The sequence below is a fragment of the Podarcis pityusensis genome (assembly GCF_964106645.2).
Source record: "Podarcis pityusensis genome assembly, chromosome: Z".
Taxonomy (NCBI): domain Eukaryota; kingdom Metazoa; phylum Chordata; class Lepidosauria; order Squamata; family Lacertidae; genus Podarcis; species Podarcis pityusensis.
Genome location: NC_138044.1, coordinates 2,014,499 through 2,035,008, shown reverse-complemented (window position 1 = coordinate 2,035,008; position 20,510 = coordinate 2,014,499). Strand labels below are relative to the sequence as shown.

The following is a 20,510-nucleotide window of genomic DNA, read 5'->3' as shown; positions in this document are numbered from 1 at the left end:
GTTGAGAATACATCAGAGGAAAATAGAAGCACAAAAATATATACCATTGATGGGCAAAAGAGGGGTCTTGGGGAGAAGTCAGGTTGATAGCAAAAAGGATGTCTGCAAGATGGAATCATAGATGTGTAGAGTTGGAAGGGGTCCAAAGTCAAAGTGTCATCTAGCCCAACTCCCTGGAGTGTCACATGACAGCAAGGCTACTGGAGAAAGTAACCCAAGCGGTCTGTTCCTCTTTCTCTGATATATCGGCTTCAGAATGGATGAGCTGGGCTCATCATCCTCTGTCACCACAGCCATTGCCAGAGTGTCTTACTACAGACCCACCTCAGGTCAATTAAACATTATTTTATGAGTAATAAATCAGACATTTTAGCATCTCATTCCTCCACCACCACCCTTTGTCTTTGTTTATTGAGTAGAGCATCCCGTGGACATTTTACAGTCTCCCCTACCTCCCCCTTCAAGCTAATTCAGAATTTTGGGAAAGCTTGCAGTACAGCTTACCTGGAATGGCATAATTCCTACTGCTGGAGAGGGTCATGTTTTTTGAATGCACCCTTGCTGTTTAAAATACATGCACATACCCTGCATTTGGAAAGTTAGCTCTTTAGGGGGAAAGGTTCCCCCCCCCCCCCGCCATGCTGGAATCCTCTGCAGTTCTTGCCACTGGGAAGCATTAAAATATTTCCCAGTCCTGAGAGTTTGTGATTATGATTATAAACGTCCTCGGCCCAGTATCCTTGAAGGAGCGTCTCCACCTCCATCGTTCTACCCGGACACTGAGGTCCAGTTCCGAGGGCCTTCTGGCGGTTCCCTCCCTGTGAGAAGCCAAGTTACAGGGAACCAGGCAGAGGGCCTTCTCGGTAGTGGCGCCTTCCCTGTGGAACACCCTCCCACCAGATGTCAAAGAGGAAAACAACTGCCTGACATTTAGAAGACATCTGAAGGCAGCCCTGTTTAGGGAAGTTTTTATTGTGTGACATTTTGATGTATTTTTAATCTTTGTTGGAAGCCGCCCAGAGTGGCTGGGGAAGCCCAGCCAGTTGGGTGGGGTACAAATATTATTATTATTATTATTATTATTATTATTATTATTATTAAGAAAGCACTCCATGCTTTTCCTTACCATTTGCACTAGCTCTTCCTCAAACCTGCATTGCAAGAGGTTGGACTAGATGAGCTTTTGGGTTCCTTCCAACTCTAAGATCCTATGAAACTGCTAGCTTCCCTGTACCTTTTCCTTCCACAATCCTTTGCACGGGCCATTTCCTCCACCCCACCCTGCTCCTTTCGGTTCCCTTACAGCATCTCCGGTTTCTGGGTAATACTCTGAGACTGTCACCTCCGTGGAATGTTGGCAAACCCCCCACCCCCGCCCCGCCCCACCCACAATTCAGGGAACCAAACGAAAACAGGGTCCGAGATGCCCATAGCACCTGGTTGCAAAGCTTCCGTAGGCATCCTGCGGGTTGGCGTAAGAGACCAAGGAGCTCGGCTAGATGGATCTTTTGGTCTGATGCAGACGGGTGGTTTTGGTGGCCCACAGGGCAAGTCCTTTTGGCCACCAGCGCTGCGCTCAGAGCCTCACCTGTATCACTCTCCTGCTCAGCCCTGTCATGTCTGCCAGCTTTTGAAGGGTCTGTGCGTCTGGGTTGTTGTCCTGAGCGAATTGTGCTTGCATGACCTAAGAGGAGGACAATACTCAAGAGTAACCCAGGCATGTCGCCAGCATTCCTCCTCGTCCTGCATCCCACTACCACTCTTGAGAGAGCCCACCCGGCTCTCTACCTGTAGCTGCTCTGCGGTGAAGGAGGTCCGGGCTCTCTTTGCTGGTTTTGGCTGGCTGTCTTGCTCAGACGGGACCGCCCCTTCCAGTGTGATGCCATTACCTGCAAGAGAACAAAGGGTGACTCTGGTGCGTATTGGCCGAACGCTGATCTTCAGCTGGTGGGTCAGGACCTACGAGTACAGGAGTTCCCAAACTTTTTCAGGCTGCTGCCCCCCTGGTTCCACAAGCTCATCCTCAGTGCCCCCCTTCTGCACCCTGCCAAAAACATTTTTCAGAACAGCCGTTTGCACAATCCAAGTAAGGAGGAGAATAACACAATAAAAGTAAAAACAGTAATGATTAATTGCACATTTATTCAAAATCATTTGGCAAAATGGATGAACTTGATCCGGTGACGTCAGCTTTTCAAAGTCTGATCATCATTTACACCCCCAGTGCCCCCTGCCACCCCCTTGCCTCTTAACACACACACACACACACACACACACACAATTGCACTAGTGGGCTGAGGCTTGATACAAAGCAGGTAGCAACAGGAGCACTACCGCGGTGCAATTATATGGTGAAATGTTAAGAAATGGATCCCAAAATGCATGTTTGGGTTAAAAGTGGGTCCTGGGTCTGAAAAGCTTCAAGGTACCTGGACAAAGCTATATGTGTGTGCTTTGGGCACTTGTTCAGCCTGAGCTTGTTCATGAGGACTAGGCCCTTGACTGGGAAACTTGTGCATCTTTACCAACTCCTACACTGCTAACTGTTCTGGGCACAAGTACTGGTGATCCATTGTGGTTTTATTATTTGGGGTTTTTTTCCTTCTTATATTTTATTGCATTTATATTCTACCTTTTTCCTCCAAGGAGATTAAGGTGGTGTACATGGTCCCGACCTTCTCATTTAATCCCCACAACAACCCTGTGAGGGAGGTTGGGCTGAGACACAGTGACTGGTCCCCAAGGTCACCCAGTGAGCTCAATGGCTGAGTGGGGATTTGAACCCTGTTTTCTCAGGTCTTAGTGCAACACACTTAACCACAGCCCTAAATGGGTATATATAGATGGAATATCTACCTACCATATATTCTCACCCAAATTTGCCAGTCATCACCAGATCCTACCACCACCTAAAAGACCTAGCTTATTAGACGATCCAGTTCCTTCCCCTCCACCACCAGCACCCCGCCAGTCATTTATTTGGGCATTTCCTCCTCATATTTCCCTATCAGCAGCTACAACAGCTTTAATGAGAGAAACAGAAGTGGAGAAAGGATATCCTTGCTGCTCCGGTCTGCATGGGTGATCCTTTTCCACCCAGCGTCAGTTTGCTAATGAAAGCCAGGTCCATCTCATTGTTGGCCCGTTTCCCAATGTTCAAGACAAGATGGTGGGTTGCCGAGAACACAGCACTCCCACATCAGCTGCTATCAAGCACAAGCTCTCCTCAACTTTTTGCTTTCTCCGGGATCCTAGTCACTAAGCTCCTCTTTTACATCCAGCAGCTTACAATCCCTTGCAGGCTCTGTATGGTTCCCCCACCTTCACCAGTCAGATTGACCTTTCACTTTCCTCACAGAAGCTGCACTGTTGATCAACATTCCACAACTGCCCCAGCCACACATAGGATGCTCAAGAATATTCTGTGCAAAGATACCCACACAAAGAGAGAGAAAGCCACTGCTTCAGAACCCACAGGCATAAGTCGCATTGGGGGTTGTAACAACAACAACAACAACAACATTTTCCTACCACCCTTTATCCAATGATCACAGGGCGGTTTACAATATAAAAACACAAAAATACACAACATAGTAACAAGCAAAAACAATACTTCTAGACACACACTGTTTAAAAGGCTATAGATTGTTTAATTAGCCAAAAGTCTGGGAGAAGAGGAATGTTTTTGCCTGGCAACTAAAAATATGTAACAAAGGAGCCAGGCAAACCTTCCTGGGGAGAGCATTCCACAAACGGGGAGCCACTGCAGAAAAGGCCCTGTTCTCATGTTGCCACCCTCCAGACCTCTCATGGAGGAGGCACACAAAGAAGAGTCTCAGATGATGATCGTAGGGTCTGGGTCAGTTCATATGTGGAGAAGCGGTTCTTGAGGTATTGTGGTCCTGAGCTGTTTAAGGCTTTGTAGGTCAAAACCAGCACTTTGGATTGGGCCCAGAAACTGATTGGCAGCCAGTGCAGTCAGGGCAGGATCGGCGTTCTGTGCTCAAACCACCTTGCACGGGTGAGCCCATTTATTCAGTGGCTCTTGCAGCCACCGACTCCAGGGTCACAATGGTTAATTCCTGTGTTTAGCCATATCTTCTGAGTGATGACAGGGACTCGAGTCTTAACGCAGACGGAGACTCTAGCAACTGTGGGAACCCTTTTGCAGCTTTGGTTAGGCTCCTCACCCTCCGAGATATTCAGTTTGGAGGCAAGATTTGGGATGTGATTATCTTGGCCCCAGTTGAAGGAATTTTCTTCTTTTTTAACAGTTTGACTCGTTGTTGCAGGATGATTAATGGGGCTCAGCTTCAGCAACATGTGTTTATTTTCCCTTCTCCAGAAAAGCCTTGCAACACAGGCGAAATCGCTTTGCGATTCCCAGAGGAAACGTACATGCCAAATGGAATTGCCGCTTGTGCTTTTCGTGTCCCCTCCCTGGAGCAAGCAGGAAGGCACACCCCACCCACAGCTGCCACCTGGCCTCTGCCCACCATCTGCCCTCCAAGCTGACATCTCCCTCTTCGGGGAATCAGCATCCTGAGCCACAGGAAGGGCTGGCAGGGCAGGGCCGGGCCTATCCTGGGCCGTGATGCAGACAGCGGGAGCCACAAACTACACCTTGAAACTGGGACGGCTTTGCTTCAGATGTCTAGAGACAGAATGCCGAAGCAGTGACTGCATCAGCTGGGACTTTGGTTGAGCCAGGCTGAAGCCCCACACAAATTCAGCCAGCAGAGGAGCAGGGAGGGGAGTGTGACGCAGGCAGGGCTTTATACAAATCTGTGGCGCAACAAAACTTGGAATCATCTTCTTCTTTGGCGATCACTCGTAGCCGAGTAAGATTGTCTTCCATAAACCCAGTTTATGAGTTCTGCTTGCCAGAACTCAAAAAAGTCCATTGTAGAGCTGGACAACAAAGGGGGGGGGGCAACAAAAATTATCTAGGGACTGGAAGAGGAATTCGTCACGATGACGAAAGGAAGGAACATTTGAGGCTTGTGTACAAAGTCATGCACAGGGTGGGGAAAATGGACTGAGACGGGCATTTTGTCCCTCTCTCAGATTACTAGAAACAAGCTGGATGGCCCATCCCGTAGAATTCTAAGTGTTGGTGCTAACTTTTAAAGCCCTAAACGGCCTCGATCCTATATATCTGAAGGAGCATCTCCACCGCCATCATTCAGCCCGGACACTGAGATCCAGCACCAAGGGCCTTCTGGCGGTTCCCTCACTGCGAGAAGTGAGGTTGCAGGGAACCAGGCACAGGGCCTTCTCAGTAGTGGCACCCGCCCTGTGGAACGCCCTCGCATCAGACGTAAGGCAATAAACAACTATTTTACTTTTAAACAACACCTGAAGACGGCCATGTTTAGGGAAGTTTTTAGTGTCTGACGCTGTATTGTTTTTAATATTTGGTTGGAAGCTGCCCAGAGTGGCTGGGTAGATCCAGTCAGATGGGCGGGGTATAAATAAATTATTATTATTATTATTATTATTATTATTATTATTATTATGCAATGCTGGGCATTTTAGGGCAGAAAGTGCTTTTTCGCGTAGCACACAGTTAAACTATGGAACTGGCTGATGGCCACACAACTTGGATTGCTTAAAAAGAGGATTAGACAAATTAGTGGGGAGACACAAGCCAGACACAAATGCATTAACCCCCCTCCCCCCGTTGCTGCCCAGCCACTAGTATTCAGAGGCAGACTGCGTCAGGACATGGAGGCTCAATTTAGCCGCCATACCTAATAATAGCCACTGGCAGATCTGTCCTCCGTGATTTCTTGAATCCCCTTTTGAAGCAAAGAGGGAGTTCCTTTCCAGCTCCCAGATGAAATTACCCATTAGTCCTTGAGCAGGAGTAAAAACAACCAACCAACTCCACCCCCCAATCCCCAAAACAAAACAACAATATATATTTCAAGTGGGGGGGGGTATCCCAAAGATCATTAGTGTCTAAGAAGACAGAGTTCACTAGATATGGGGGCCAGCAAAACCTTTGTCATTTCTACACCACCAGGCATTTCGGCATTTCGGGCAAAACACGACAGAAGACAAAAAGAGGAAAAACCCAAACAGAACACGTGCACGCACACCCCACTCCATGGCAGTGAAATGAACTGAATTTTTGCCATTGTGCTGCTCTTAAACCACCACAAAATTCACGTGGAATGCCTCACCTTGGCCCTGTATGTGACTCTCATCATGTCTGAACCTGGCAACCTCTAAGGACAAGACGCCTGCAGCTTTGTTGCTTGCTATGGCGCAGCCCTTTCTAGAGGAGATGGGAGAGCTGCCTGCCTTTGTACAGCCACGGCCTGATACTGACCTGTGTGCCAAACCTATTTGATCCCCAAAACTCAGGGGAATGGCACCACCCTCTCATTATTAGGGTGTGTTCAAATTGATGGCTTAGAGCGCAGAGAATTTGTGTGTCCCATAGTGCTCTTTCTCCCCTCAGCTGTTCACACCAGCATGGCTTCCTTAGTGTCAGTTTCATTACTGTTCGTGTACATTCCAGCGGGGGGGGTGTTGACAGGGGGGGGATGCCTTTGCCCTATGCAGGGGCGTTCACGCCTTGGCTAGAGATCGATTAGAAACAGCTTCAGGACTCCAGTTGGTGTGAAGCTCATTTACATAATCATAGAACTATATACCGTATTTTTCGCTCTATAACACGCACCCAACCATAACACGCACGTAGTTTTTAGAGGAGGGAAATCCGTAGGCATGCCACCCGTAGGCATTCCCTCCATAACACGCACAGACATTTCCCCTTACTTTCTAGGAGGAAAAAAGTGAGTGTTACGGTGCAAAAAATACGGTAGTTAGAAGGGGTCCCCGAGGGCCAGCTAGCTCAGGGGTCAGCAAACTTTTTCAGCAGAGGGCCGGTCCACTGTCCCTCAGACCTTGTGGGGGGCCAGACTATATTTTGGAGAGAGAAAATGAACGAATTCCTATGCCCCACAAATAACCCAGAGATGCATTTTAAATAAAAGGACACATTTTACTCATGTAAAAACACGCTGATTCCCGGACTGTCCGCAGGCTGGATTTAGAAGGCGATTGGGCTGGATCCAGCCCCTGGGCCTTAGTTTGCCTACCCATGATCTAGCTCAGGAGTCCCCAAACTAAGGCCCGTGGGCCGGATAAGGCCCGAGGGACTCATTTATCTGACCCACGGCGACCCCACTGCCGCTGCCCACTCTTACCGGCGCTGTGTGGCTGCCCGCTTCCAGGTCAGAGGAGCACCGGAAATAGCTTGTGCGCATGCGCAAGCATTATTTGTGCATGCGCAAGCATTATTTCCGGTGCACATCCGAGTCGGAGGAGGCCCGTGCACATGCCCACAAGCTATTTCCGGTGCTCCTCTGACTCAGAATGCGCCAGAAATAGCCTGTGCGCACACGTATGGGCACGCGACCCCCCGCCCTCCAGCCTGCCACACGATCGACGCTGGAGACACCGGCCCGAGGCACAGTTTGCTGACCCCTGATCTAGCTCAATCCTCTGCATGCAGGAATCACACCTAAAGAATCCATGGCAGACAGTCATCCAACCTTTGCTTAGAAACCTCCAATGAAGGAGAGTCCCCACTTTCCGAGGGAGTCTGTTCCACTATTGAACAGCTCTAATCTTCCTACTGTTAATCAGAATCTCCTTTCCTGCTGTTTCAATCCATTGGTTCGGATCATACCCTCCAGAGCAGCAGAAAACAAGCTTGCTCCATCTTCCATATGGCAGCCCTTCACATATTTGAGACCCAACCACATCAAATACTGTCATACCTCGGGTTACAGATGCTTCAGGTCGTGTTTTTTCAGGTTGTGGACCGCCAAAACCCAGAAGTACAAGAACGGGTTACTTCCGGGTTTCGGCGGTCACGCATGCACAGAAGTGCTAAATTGTGCTTTGTGCATGGGCAGACATGCTGAATCGCAACCCGTACATGCACAGACACACCGCTGCAGGTTGCGGACGCTGCGGGTTGCGGACGTGCCTCTTGCACAGATCTCGTTCGCAACCCGAGCATCCACTGTAGCAGCATCTCATAACAAAGTGCAGGCTACAGATGCATTTATTATAATGTCGTGTGAAGGCAGATTAAAAACCCAGTTGAGTGCCCAGTAACCAGGAGTGTGAGCACAGCCTTACTCTTTGTTTCTTGACCTGTAAGGTAAGTCACTCAGATCCCCCTTCTGCAAACAAGAGGCTGAAGGTCAAGGGAGATCCCTGTTTGCTTGAGCAAGGCCACCCAGCAAGCTTCCCTAGCCCAGAAAGCGCCTGAACCCGGGTCCAAGTCTAAGCCGCTAACAAGCCGCTGGACCACACCAGCCCAGGACACGCCACAAATGAGCGCCTCAGACGCCCACCCCCTTCCCAGCTCACTCCTGCATCTTGGTTTGATTTTGTTTTCATCTCCTCGCTTAAACCTTGTAAACAGAAACACGGATTATTTTCATTTTGAGATCTCTCCCCTTCTCTGAAATCGTTTCCATCTGCAGCCCAAGATGGCCTGTTACATACGCCTCTCCCCCCCAGTCTCACATTTTCTCAGAAAAGAAAAATCAGACAACTTCTTAGCACTTGGGCAAAGTTTTATCTCTTGGGAATCACACACACATTAATTTGGAGGAGGAGGAGGAAAGCACCCGGTCTGAAGAGGACCACATGGGACCCTCGTTTGAGTGCTGTTCTCTTTCCTCCTTTGTTCAAAGGCCTGAAAATCCACTGTCTTGAAGAAGGGAAATGTGGGGGTCCTGAAAAACCCATGTGCATTTTCCCAAAACAACTGGTCCCACACATAAGCACGGAATCTTGTATCCAGCACAGAACCTCCTATAAGAATGATTTAAGAACAAACAGAACACAGGCTCTATGTTCGTATTATCAATATGCAAAGTTGATGATGCAGAACTACTTTGTAAAACTCTTATTATATGATTGTTGGTTGTGGATATATTGATTGTTACCCAGCGATGGAGAAATACGTCACACTTTCCCCTTCATATTTGGTTTCAGAAGACCCTACATATTTCACTTTCAGAAAAGTTGACTCATTCAATGCATATTTCACCTGCCAAGCCAATTGACTGTGCTGCCATGTGGTGGATGTTTTTGATGTACATTAAGAAACAAAGTCATGACTGGCAGGTTCCCACCAAATTTGGCTTTATTTGGTACTGATTACATACTGATATGCATTATTACTAGCCCTCTCCATTCTGCAAGAACAATAATCTTATTTTCTTGTCTTACTTTAGATTGAACCTCTTCATGTTCTACTGTCATATCTAACCATGTACTGTGGATCTATAATAGCAAGTCACCACCTGCCTCTGTGTTTTGTTGTAAAATATCTTGATTACTTAATGAAGTTCACACACACACACACACACACACACACACACAGGAAATGGCTACATAAACAGGTTCTGTGCAGCCACAGATTCACAGGCAGTTCTGCACAATCCACAAGCACACCATCTCATGTTTTCTCTTTGTTGTGAGACAATCATCCATGGATATTGTTGTCAATCACAAGGCATACCCAAGACTTGTGTGAGATGCTTTGTTGAAAAACATTGCTCTCTCTAACTAGATCATAAATGTTAAGATTTGTTAAAAGGAAGAGGCAAGGAGGTCATGGTGGTTATTTAAAACCACCGTGATAGAAGCTTGAATGAAATGTGCACCATGGATTAAGAAAGATGGGACCAATCCAAAAGAATGCTAGAGTGGTTAAAAAGCAGTGTCAAGAAAGCTATAAAAGGCAAATGAGCTTGCTTTAGGAAGTGTGAGTCCTGTCCAAATAGGGAGAAGCACATACTTTGGTGATACAAATGAACGTTGAGATAGTAAGGCAACTTCTGAGAAGTGGGAAAGCTAGAAAATCCATTGCATTGAGCACAAGTCTCTGTACATACACAGATATCAGCTGCGTGTACTTCAGATACCTACAGATCTAGTGCCCAAGCACAGAATCCAGATCTAAAGAGTATATTGCTAAAAACAGTAAAAAATGTATGCAAATCAGAGGCAGGAGAGCATCTGGGAAGACTGTTTACAAAGATGTGAAAGGCTTACTGACAGAGAATAAGGAGTTGACAGATGAGTGAATTTACATTTATCTCCACTGTAGAAGAAGGGCAAGCAGGCTTTAGGCTTGTCAGACTTACTTTGCATTTTTCTTTACTAGAAACTCAAGATCTAGTAGAAAAGACATATTAGTTAGAATGAAAGAGCAGGATGCCTCGGGACATACTTTAAGCCTAGCAATTTGTTTTCAACACTGGAACTAAACTGAGTGCACAATCCATTCACAAAAGAATTATGACAAAAGTTATGACAATTTGCTCCTTAAGGAGGATAGAGACACTTAGTTGTTGCTACACATTAAACAATTGGGAGCCAGAAACAGCTCAATTGGTAGAGCATGAAACTCAATCTCAGGGTTCCAGCCCCATGTTGGGCAAAAAGAATATAAGAAGAACTTGCCAGATCAGGCCACAGGGGCCCCATCTAGTCAAGCACCCTGTTCTCACAGTGGCCAAGCAGATGCCCCAGTGCAAAACCAGGACCTGAGCACGAGCCACACTCTTCCCCTCCTGTGGTTTCTAGCATCTGGTATTCAGAAGCAGTGCTGCCTCCCTCTGTAGAGGCAGAGCCAAGCCGTGGTGACTGCCAGCCATCAATAGCCCTCTCCTCATCCATTAACCTGTCCAATCCTCTTTCAAAGCCATCACTGCCTCCTGGGGTAGCAGGTTCCTTAGTTTGTGCTGCATGAAGGAGGACACTATTTTATCCTTCCTGAATCTTCAAACTGCCCACCTTCATTAGATGTCTACAGTTCTACAGTGGATAAGAGTACAGGTCCTCTTCTGGTTGGGTGGCTAATTAAAGAACAGAGGAGAAGAAGAGAGGAGAGATAGATGGGTAATTCTCAGTTGCAGTGGAGGATGGCAAGCGGTGGAGTTCCCCAAAGATCTGCATGGAGCGCCAAAAGAACATCTCCACACTGAGTGGGTGGGCAAAGAAAGGGGAAAGAGTTCAATGTAAGTTCAAACAGCAGCTGATGCACAAACCCTAACTTCGCATATCATGCACCAACAGAGTCTGAGTCACTGAGGTGACTGGGAACCTCAGTAGTGGGGTCCCCTTCATTGGAGGTTTTTAAGCAGAGGTTGGATGGACATCTGCCAGGGATTCTTGAACTGTGATTCCTGCATTGCAGGGGGTTGGACTAGATGGCCCTTAGGGTCCCTTCACAATCTGCAGTTCTATGATTCTACGGTAGCTTGATGAAAATGTTGACTTGGTGTGTGGCAAGCAACTGTGAAACGGTGACTCCCCTCCGAGGAGCCAGTCAGAAAGGAGGTTGAAAATAAAATTTCAAATGCTGAAATATTGCGCTGTGGCTTATTTCGGAATGCCATGTTTCTGCTGCCTGTCTCAAAACGGTTTTGTAAAGCTCTCAGAGGGCAACTAAAATGATCAAGGGGCTGGAGCCACTCTCCTATGAGGAAGGGATACCAGGACGGGGTATTTTAATTTAGCGGGGAATTGAAAGGAAGTGCATAAGAGAGGTGAATAAAATTATTAATAGTGTAGAAAGATATTCATTCCCCTTGACCTTTTATAGAACATAGGAAGCTCTCTTATACTGCGTCAAACAATCTAGTTCAGTACAGTCATACCTCAGGTTGCGAACATGATCCGTGCGGGAGGCACGTTCGCAACCCGCAGCGTTTGCAACCTGCAGCGCCGCATCTGCTCATGTGCATGACGCAACTCAGCACTTCTGAGCATGTGCGTGATGTCATTTTGTGCTTCCGGGTTTGGCGTGATCCGCAACCCACAGCGTTCGTAACCTGAGGTATGACTGTATTGTCTACACCCTACAGCAGCCTTTCTCAACCTGTGGGTCCCCAGATGTTGTTGAACTACAACTCCCATCACCCCTAGCTAGCAAGGCCAGAGCTCAGGGATGGTGGGAGTTGTAGTCCAACAACCTCTGTGAACCCACAGGTTGAGAACCGCTGCATCTACAGGTTGGCAGTGGTTATTCAGACAGGTAACTGTCAAGCCCTATCTGGAGACACCCGCTACCACCCTAAACTCAGAGGTGTCTACTGAAATGGGTTGGCCAAAAAAAAAAAAAAATTATCAGAACACCCTAAATAAACCCACACTGTGAATAATTAACCTGTGGAAATTACTGCCACAATATTAGATTGTGGTCATTGCCTTAGATGGCTTTATAAGTGGGCCAGAGAAGTTCATGGAAGAGGTCTATCAATGGCTGCTAGCCATTGCAGGTAAACGTGCTCCAGGTACAGCACTGAAAGCCAGCTGGTGGGAGGGAAACAGTAGGGAGGGTTGCAGCCTTTGTGCCCCACTTCTGGGCTTCCTGAATGCACATCTGTTTGGCCACTGTTGGAAACTTGATGGCGGACCAGATGGGCTTTTGGTCTGATGCCACAAATGGCTCTTCTGACAAGCATATAAAGATCGTGCTATGTTTATGCTGCGCTTTTAAAAGTGTGGCATGAATTAGCAGCAACCGTCCTACGGCAGGAGTAGCTGAGGCTCCAGGCATGTATCCGAATTCTGACACTTTGTGAGTTTGCAACTCAGAGCTGTTGAGAAGGATGGCTCCTCTGCAGCGTTCACCAGAGCGTCTCAGATATGCTTCCTCAGGGCTCGTGTGAAGGACTTCCCTTGGAAAGCCTTGCTGCGGGTCAGGAGAGGTTGCCTGCAGTTTGCCAGAGACTGATTTGACTGGTCGCAGCGCAGGTGGGACTCACTGGTAGGCTCAGGGCCGGATTTAGGTTTGATGAGGCCCTGAGCTACTGAAGGTAATGGGGCCCTTTATATGTCCAGCTGTCCTTTGTCAACAACAAATTGTCGCTGTTTTTGGTGTTGAATATATGCTAATTTATGGACCTAATAGGTATCTAAAGCCATTTGCACATAACAAAATATGCATTTTATCAAAGTGCCATATTTTTCACTCCATAAGACACACCTTGTTTGTAGAGGAGGAAAACAAGAAAAAAAATATTCTGAACGAAACAGTGGATGTATGATTTTTGTGGTTCATGCTGTGGCCACAGACATCTGCTTTGACGGTGAGTTTGGGGTTGTTGTTCAGTCGTTTAGTCATGTCCGATTCTTTGTGGCCCCATGGACCAGAGCACGCCAGGCACTCCTGTCTTCCACTGCCTCCCGCAGTTTGGTCAAAGAGTTTAGGGTAGCCCAATGCAAAAATCCTGAGAACAGTGGGTGCGTGATTTTTTTGGTGCAGGCTGTAGCCATGGACATGCTATGTGATCAGGTGGTGAATTTGGGGTGACGCAATGCAAAAATCCTGAGGATCCATGTGGATCCATGCTTTGTAACCACGTTTTTGCGCCATTGCGGCCTCACACAACAGTGGGTGCATGGTTTTTTTGGCGCAGGCTGTAGTCATGGACATGCTATGTGATCTGATGGTGAATTTGGGGTGACCCAATGCAAAAATCCTGAGGATCCATTGGCTTTTACCTCCCCCCGCCCGGCAGCCTCCTTTATCGCTCGCGTCCCTTATCTCCCTCCTGATCGCTTGCCAATTAGCTGCTTCCTTTCAACACTCCCTTCCCTCTTGTTTGCCTTGGTGTCTTTTCCTTAGCTGGAGTGGTTTTTTTGCTCCTCCTTTTCTTCTAATTTCTCTCCTCATTGCTTTAACCTTCCTGTCTCCTCTCCTTGCAAGTTCATTGTCTTTACCTCCCCCCGCCCCCAGGCAGCCTCCTTTATTGCTAGCGTCCCTTATCTCCCTCCCCGATCGCTTGCCCATCAGCAGCTTTGTTTCAACACCCATTTCCCTCTTTCAAAAAAAAACACATGATCTGCTTTTCACTCCTGGGCAATTTAGCTCCAGGGACCACGCATTCGCTCCATAAGATGCACAGACATTTCCCCTTACTTTTTAGGAAGAAAAAAGTGTGTCTTATGGAGTGAAAAACACGGTAATTGTTGAACTGAAATACAGTTAAGAATAAGTATATTAATAGTGAAATAATTATTATGCTCTAACTGTATGTAGGTTTTATTTTATTTGTTTTTTATCTCATATTTTGGAAATGTGCATCCAGGTGTTTTTTCCTTTAAATTTTTAGGGGCCTCCCAAGAGAGTGGGGCCCTAAGCTATAGCTTGTTTAGCTTATATCCGGCACTGGGTAGGCTTCAGGCACGCAGACAGCATGTAAGTGTGAGCTCCAGGGAGGAAGAAGACTTCTCCTTCCATCTCAAAAGAACACTGGCTCTGGAAGCAGATTAGAAATCCCACCTACAGTTGCAGCTGAAATTCTTCAACTCCAAATCAGGTTTCTGATCAAAATCTACAGACTTTCCACTGTCTGCAAGGAGCAAATCCCACCAAAGCCATGCAGATAGCTCCGTACAACGGATGCTTCAAATGGTTTCCCCAAATTCCACTGAAAATGCAACTTATAGTAAGGCTGGAGAAGCAAGGTGAAGTGGACTTTTTGGCTGAATTTCACCTGATTTGCAATGGGAGTTGAATAATTTCAATTGCAGCTTTATTTCCAAGGGGATGTCTGTCACAGACACACGCAGTTCCTCTGGCAGTAGCAGAAGGTGGTACCAACTTTTGCCAGGCAGGTTTTCAATTGTGTGTTCCTAGTTCCAACTCGGGAATGGCTATTCACCAGTCTTCTAAAACTGTCGGACTTAACCATTTCCGTATCATTCTGCCTGCCTCTGTAGGTCAGGATGAATTGGGCTGTTGGTCCCATTTGCTTAGTATCATCTTGGCAGCGGCAGATTCCACGGAGGAAGATGCTTGCTCTCTTCCCCCTCCCTCTCCCTTGCCCTCCTTTTACAGGAGCACTCGTGATATTGCTGGTTTCCCCAAGAGCCGAGTTTGTTGGAAGGAAGCCATTCCTCCCATCTTGTCCTCTGCCTCAGATGGCAAAATGTTTTGAGCCGGGCCTTACATTGGAATCGCTCAACCAGTAGAGGGGTCAGCAAACTTTTTCAGCAGGGGGCTGATCCACTGTCCCTCAGACCTTGTGGGGGGCCGGACTATATTTTTGGGGGGAGGAATGAATGAATTCCTATGCCCCACAAAGGACACATTCTACTCATATAAAAACATGCTGATTCCCATGCTGATGTCCGTGGGCTGGGTTTAGAAAGTGATTGGGCTGGATTTGGCCCCCGGACCTTGGTTTGCCTACCCATGCAGTAGAGCATGAGACTGTTAACCTCAGGGTCATGAGTTGAAACCCCACAATGGGTAACAAGATTTCCTGCATTGCCAGGGGTTGGACTAGATGACCCTTGTGGTCCCTTCCAACTCTGCAATTCTATGATTCTATGACCCTTCCAAGGAAAACTTCCCACTAGTTACATTTTAAAAAGCTATACTAAGTCAGATCCCTGGTCCCACTAGCCCACTATAGTCCACCTTAGCTCATCAGGGCTTCAGGCAGAAGTCTTTGGCCACATCCCAACCACACATTTAAAGCTTTCTCATACCCCTTTTACAACCATGGGGAGAACCTTCCCCAAAGAACCTTGGGAACAGTAGTTGTTAAGCGTGTTGGGAACTGTAGGTCTGTGGGGCCAGCACCCTTCTCAAAATGACAGTCCGCAGGATTCCCCATGACAGTGAGAGAGGCCTAAGAGTTCCCAACTCTCCCTAGGAATTCCAGGAACTGGTCTTGAGACCTTCTGCACGAAGGACAGGTGCGCTGCCCGCTAAGCTGCAAGCCTTCCTCTCTGAAAGTGGCCGGCTGGCATCTCTTTGTGACTTGGGTTTTGGAGAGGCAGTGTGGTGCAGTGGTTAGAGTGCCAGAGTCGGACCTAGGTTCAAATCCCCACTTGGCCATGAAGGACACGGGGTGTGACCTTGGAGTGAGTCGCTGCCTCTCTCAGCCTAACCTACCTTGCAGGGCTATGGTGGGGATTACATGAAGAATGGGGGGGACGGGACCATGTGACCACCTTGAGACCCTTGGAAGAAAAGGGGGTGGGGGTATAAATGCAATAAATAAATAATGAATAGTAAGCGCCAAATGGGAAATGGCAACCCTTGTCAGATACTGAATGCCATTGCATGCTGCCCACCAGATATCGTCGAGCAAGAAATAACGGAACAACAACAACAACAACAAAAAATAGTTTGCAAATATAGAGATCAAGTATTTGGTAGACTTCTGGCAAATATCTAGCACGTATCTGGAGCATATTCAACACCTAGAAACACATGGAGGCCAATTTTCGGAAGCCGACACATTTCCGCTCTGCTTAGTTATCCTTTGTGAGCTGCTTGGAGGGCATTGCATCTCTGCGCTTTTCTGTCGAGAGACATCAACCAGGATAAGTCCAGGGTTGAGGGGAAGGGATCACACCTCCTACCGTCTCACAGAGGGGGTAAGCAGGCATCCCGGGGGGGGGGCGTGTCCACCTACCATTCTCTGCTGCACGCTTGAGGTTCTCAATCATGGTGTCATAGTGAATCCGGCACAGGACTTTCTCCTCCACCAGGCCAAACTCCTCTCCAGTTGACAGCTGACGTTTGCAGGAGAAGCAGGCAAAGCAGGCCAGGTGGTAAGCGTTGCCGCGGGCTCTCCTGACCCAGTCGCTGGCATAGATCTGCCTCCGGCAACGGGCGCATTTTGTACCAAACTGACTGCAAGGAGAGAGAAACACAGAGTGAAGAAGCTGGCAGTGATTTGGGTGCCTCCTGCTCACTCTTATGGCAAAAGCTGGCGCAACTTCTCGTACAAGACCACCAACACTAATCTCAGCCCAGTAGGTCACACTACCTTTCAGACTGAAATGCTGAAACAGTAGTCTCAGGAAAGTGAATCCCCTGGGACAGTGAATCAAAAGCCAGTGTGGTGTAGTGGTAAGAGTACCAGATGAGGACCTGGGAGACCAGGGTTCGAATCTCTACTTCACCACCCTAGCTCACTGGGTGTGATCTTGGGCCAGCCACTGCCTCTCAGCCTAGCCTACCCCACAGGGTTGCTGTGGCCATTAAGTGAGAAGCAACAGAACCCGATGGACACTACCTTGAGCTCCTTGGAGAAAAAGGCGGGCTACAAATGCGACAAATAAGTAAATAAATAAATGTAGCAACAAAACCTTGGTCCAACAAAGAGATATAGCACACCTGTTCCTCCAGCTGACACCCACCTGGAGGAACCAGAGGGTATAGCTGGTCCTCAGAAAGCAGTCATGCTACATCGCCTGAAACTGTTTCACTGCCATTGGGAAAGAGCATTGGGAAACATAGCTTTTTGAAATGCTACAATTCCCAAGGTTCCATGGGGTGAAAGGTGGGTAGTGTTGATGCTTAAAGCAGCTCTCATTTATACCGTAGACCAGGGAAGGGGAACAGGTGGCTGCCCAAATGTTGACAAGCCACAGCTCCCATTATTCCTGATCCTTGACCATGCTGGTCAGGGCTGACATTGTGAAATGAAATCCAACAATAATAGGATACAGGTTTGCCACAGGTTGTGCATTGCTTCTGGTGACGTGCACTGGTGATCATTCTCCACTGTGCAGCGGAAATACACCTGTCCCTCCTCCCAGCCGAAACATGGCAGGAGTTCAATATTCCACTTGAGGGAACCTAACTCCTAACCTAGTGCAGACAATTGCTCCCCTTCAGTTCCATACTAAGGACTGAAAACATTCTACTGGCAGAGAAATCTACCTCCCTTTGCAAAGTAAGGGGGCATTCCACCATGACCCATCCATGTCTTGCTCATTCTTTGAGTCATCCTGGTAGCTGCCTTCCTTCTTCCTTGCAGATGAACATGAGTACATAAGAAGTGCCAGCCCAGCATCCTGATCTCACAGTGGCCAACCAGATGCTGGTGGGAAACCAGGGAGCAGGACCTGAGCACATGAGCCCCCTTGTTCTTCCCAGAAACTGGTATTCAGAAGCACTGCTGCCTCCAACTGTGGAAGCAGAGCATGGCCATACTGGCTTATCAATCGCCTTTTCCTCCTCCATGAATTTGTCCAATCCTCTTTTAAAGCCATCCAAGCCCTCCCTGCCTCCTGGGGGAGGGAGTTTCAGGGTTTAACTCCTGCATGAAGGAGGACTTTCCTTTATCTCCCTGAACCTTCCAACATTCCATTTCATTGGATGCTCACAAGTTCTAGTGTTGTAAGAGAGGGATAAAAACTTTTCTCTTTCTACTTTCTCCCTTCCATGCATAATTTTATAAACTTCTGTCATGTCACCTCTTACTTGCATTTTCTCTAAACTAAAAATTCCCAAATGCTGCAACCTATCCCCATGGGAGAATCCCTCCACACACACACACACACAGGGTCATTTTGGTTGCCCTTTTCTGAATCTTTTCCAATCCTACACTATCCTTTTTGAGGTGAGGTGACCAGAACTGAACACAATATTCCAAATGTGCTCACAAAATATATTTGTATAATAGCATTATGGTATCAACAGTTTTATTTTCAATTCCTTTCCTAATAATCCCTAGCATATAATTTGTGTTTTTCATAGCTGCCACACACTGGACGGACCTCTTTGTTGAGCTATCCACAGCAAGCCCATGTTCCTGGTCCATCACCACCAGTTCATACCCCATGAGCATATATGTGAAATTAAGGTGGTTTTGTACCAACGTATATCACTTTACACATTTTTACAGTGAATTGCATTTCCTGTTTTACTGCCCATTCCTTTCAGAGCTCTGTTTTATTGACCCTGAACAATTTAGTGTCATCAGTGAACTTGACCACCTCACTGCTCACACCTAACGCTAGATGGTTTATGAACAAGTTAATACGCACAGATTCCAATATTGATACTTGGGGGACTCCATGTTCTTTGATTTGCAGAAGAGAGGGAAAAGGTTTAAGGCAGTGATAATGAAACTAAGCCCTCCAGCTGTTTTGGGACTACAATTCCCATCATCCCTGACCACTGGTCCTGTTAGCTAGGGATGGTGGGAGTTGTTGTCCCAAAACAGCTGGAGGGCTGAGTTTGGCCATCACTGGCTTAAGTGGTCTATTGAGACCTCCAACCATTTTCAAGTGGTCCACAGGCAACAGAAGTTTGAGAACCACTGTAATAGATACCTGCCCTGTGAGGAGGGAGGAAGAATGGGGCAGAGGTGAGGGCCCGTCTCCTCAGCATGGCCCTTGCCTCATTTGCTCGAATTATTGCAGGCTCTTTGCACCCACTTTGCACCAACAGAATTGTGCCATTCCCAGCTCTGGAATGTGGCAGTGGTGCTGAGAGCAGACTTTGCAGGTTAACTGCTTCTCCTCCTGCAGCTTTGTAGAGCTAAAGCAGTACTCAGCATGTTAAGGATAAAGCCCTTTAGGAGGAAAAGGACATTTGACTATCAAGCTCCTAAGAGCCAGGTCCAATGATTTTATCCAACTTTTGGCACAATCAGCTCACTCGTCTTCATATCCAACACAGAGATGGACCCCGTGCAAAACCTGAGCCAATCTCACGACCACCGTTGGCCACAAAGCAGATAAAGTGGGTCCCAGAGCACATCACCCACGTTGGCACTGACCCCGTCCCCCATTGCTCTTATGCAGCCTGGGACAACCGAAGCAGAACTGCATCTGAAAAACGCAAGTGAGGAGTTGTATCTGAACAGTCCCAAAGCCAATTTGGAAAGAGGGGGGAGCAGGGAAAGCGACGGAGGAACAACCAAGACTGTGCTAATTTCTTGCATATGGGGAATGCAGCAAGCTGGCTGTGAGATGCTCTGTTTGCATGGTTGTACAAACAAAGGAATGGTATTAATTAATTTTTCATTGCTGCAACAGGCTCGGGGAAAGCTTGGGTCCCCACCAGCAGCACCAGAAAGAAGAAAAAGGATTTTTGAATAGACCTGCAACATTTATCACTTCAAGTAGTGACCACTACACAACCACTTCAAGTAGTGACTGAAAGTGTTTTCTGACTTACTTGGTAGATTAATTTGGAGAGGCACATTTTAATCAGGGAGGGCAGGTTTACATACATTATTTTAACGCTAGTTTTTCTGTCCCCTATTCCAGTAATACGTCAGACCTTTAAAAATGATATTCTTTCAATGAACAAGAGCTTTCGGAACATGCTTTTAGTAGTTAAGTTAAAACTGTATTTTTATAAGATCACCTGCCCATTGAGACAAAGAAATGTACAACTTTGTGTAGGAAAAGCAGGATGTAATAATAAAACAAATAATAAGAAACCCTCTTTTGAAAAATGTTTAAGTTAAATTTGAGGTGTAAGTAAATACCGTAAGGACTAAATTGGTGGATGCTACAGAAGAAAGGTAATTAAAAGCAAAGTTATCAAGGCAACAAAGTAACATTTAGAATCACACATAAAACGTGAGCTGTATCAACATTTGCCTCAGCTCAGATCTGTATTGAATTCTCAGCAAGACCTGAGATCACTTCCCTGAGCCACAGCAAGCTTCAGACACACACACTTGCAACCGTGT

The 20,510-nt window shown here is 47.1% G+C and overlaps 1 protein-coding gene across 5 annotated transcripts in view; it reads right to left on the bottom strand.

The window, feature by feature from the left end:
• LHX6 (LIM homeobox 6) overlaps nucleotides 1-20,510 on the bottom strand; it is a 37,586-nt gene that overhangs the window by 5,361 nt on the left and 11,715 nt on the right. For all 5 annotated transcript variants that reach the window (XR_013981727.1, XM_080990972.1, XM_080990975.1 and 2 more), the window contains exons 4-6: nucleotides 16,485-16,705; nucleotides 1,789-1,889; nucleotides 1,589-1,684 (exon numbers count right to left, since the gene is read on the bottom strand). Coding sequence is in view for 4 of the 5 variants with exons in the window: in XM_080990972.1 (XP_080847098.1) it covers nucleotides 1,589-1,684; nucleotides 1,789-1,889; nucleotides 16,485-16,705 (418 nt within the window). In the remaining variant the exon portion in view is untranslated. The remainder of the gene's footprint in view (nucleotides 1-1,588; nucleotides 1,685-1,788; nucleotides 1,890-16,484; nucleotides 16,706-20,510) is intronic.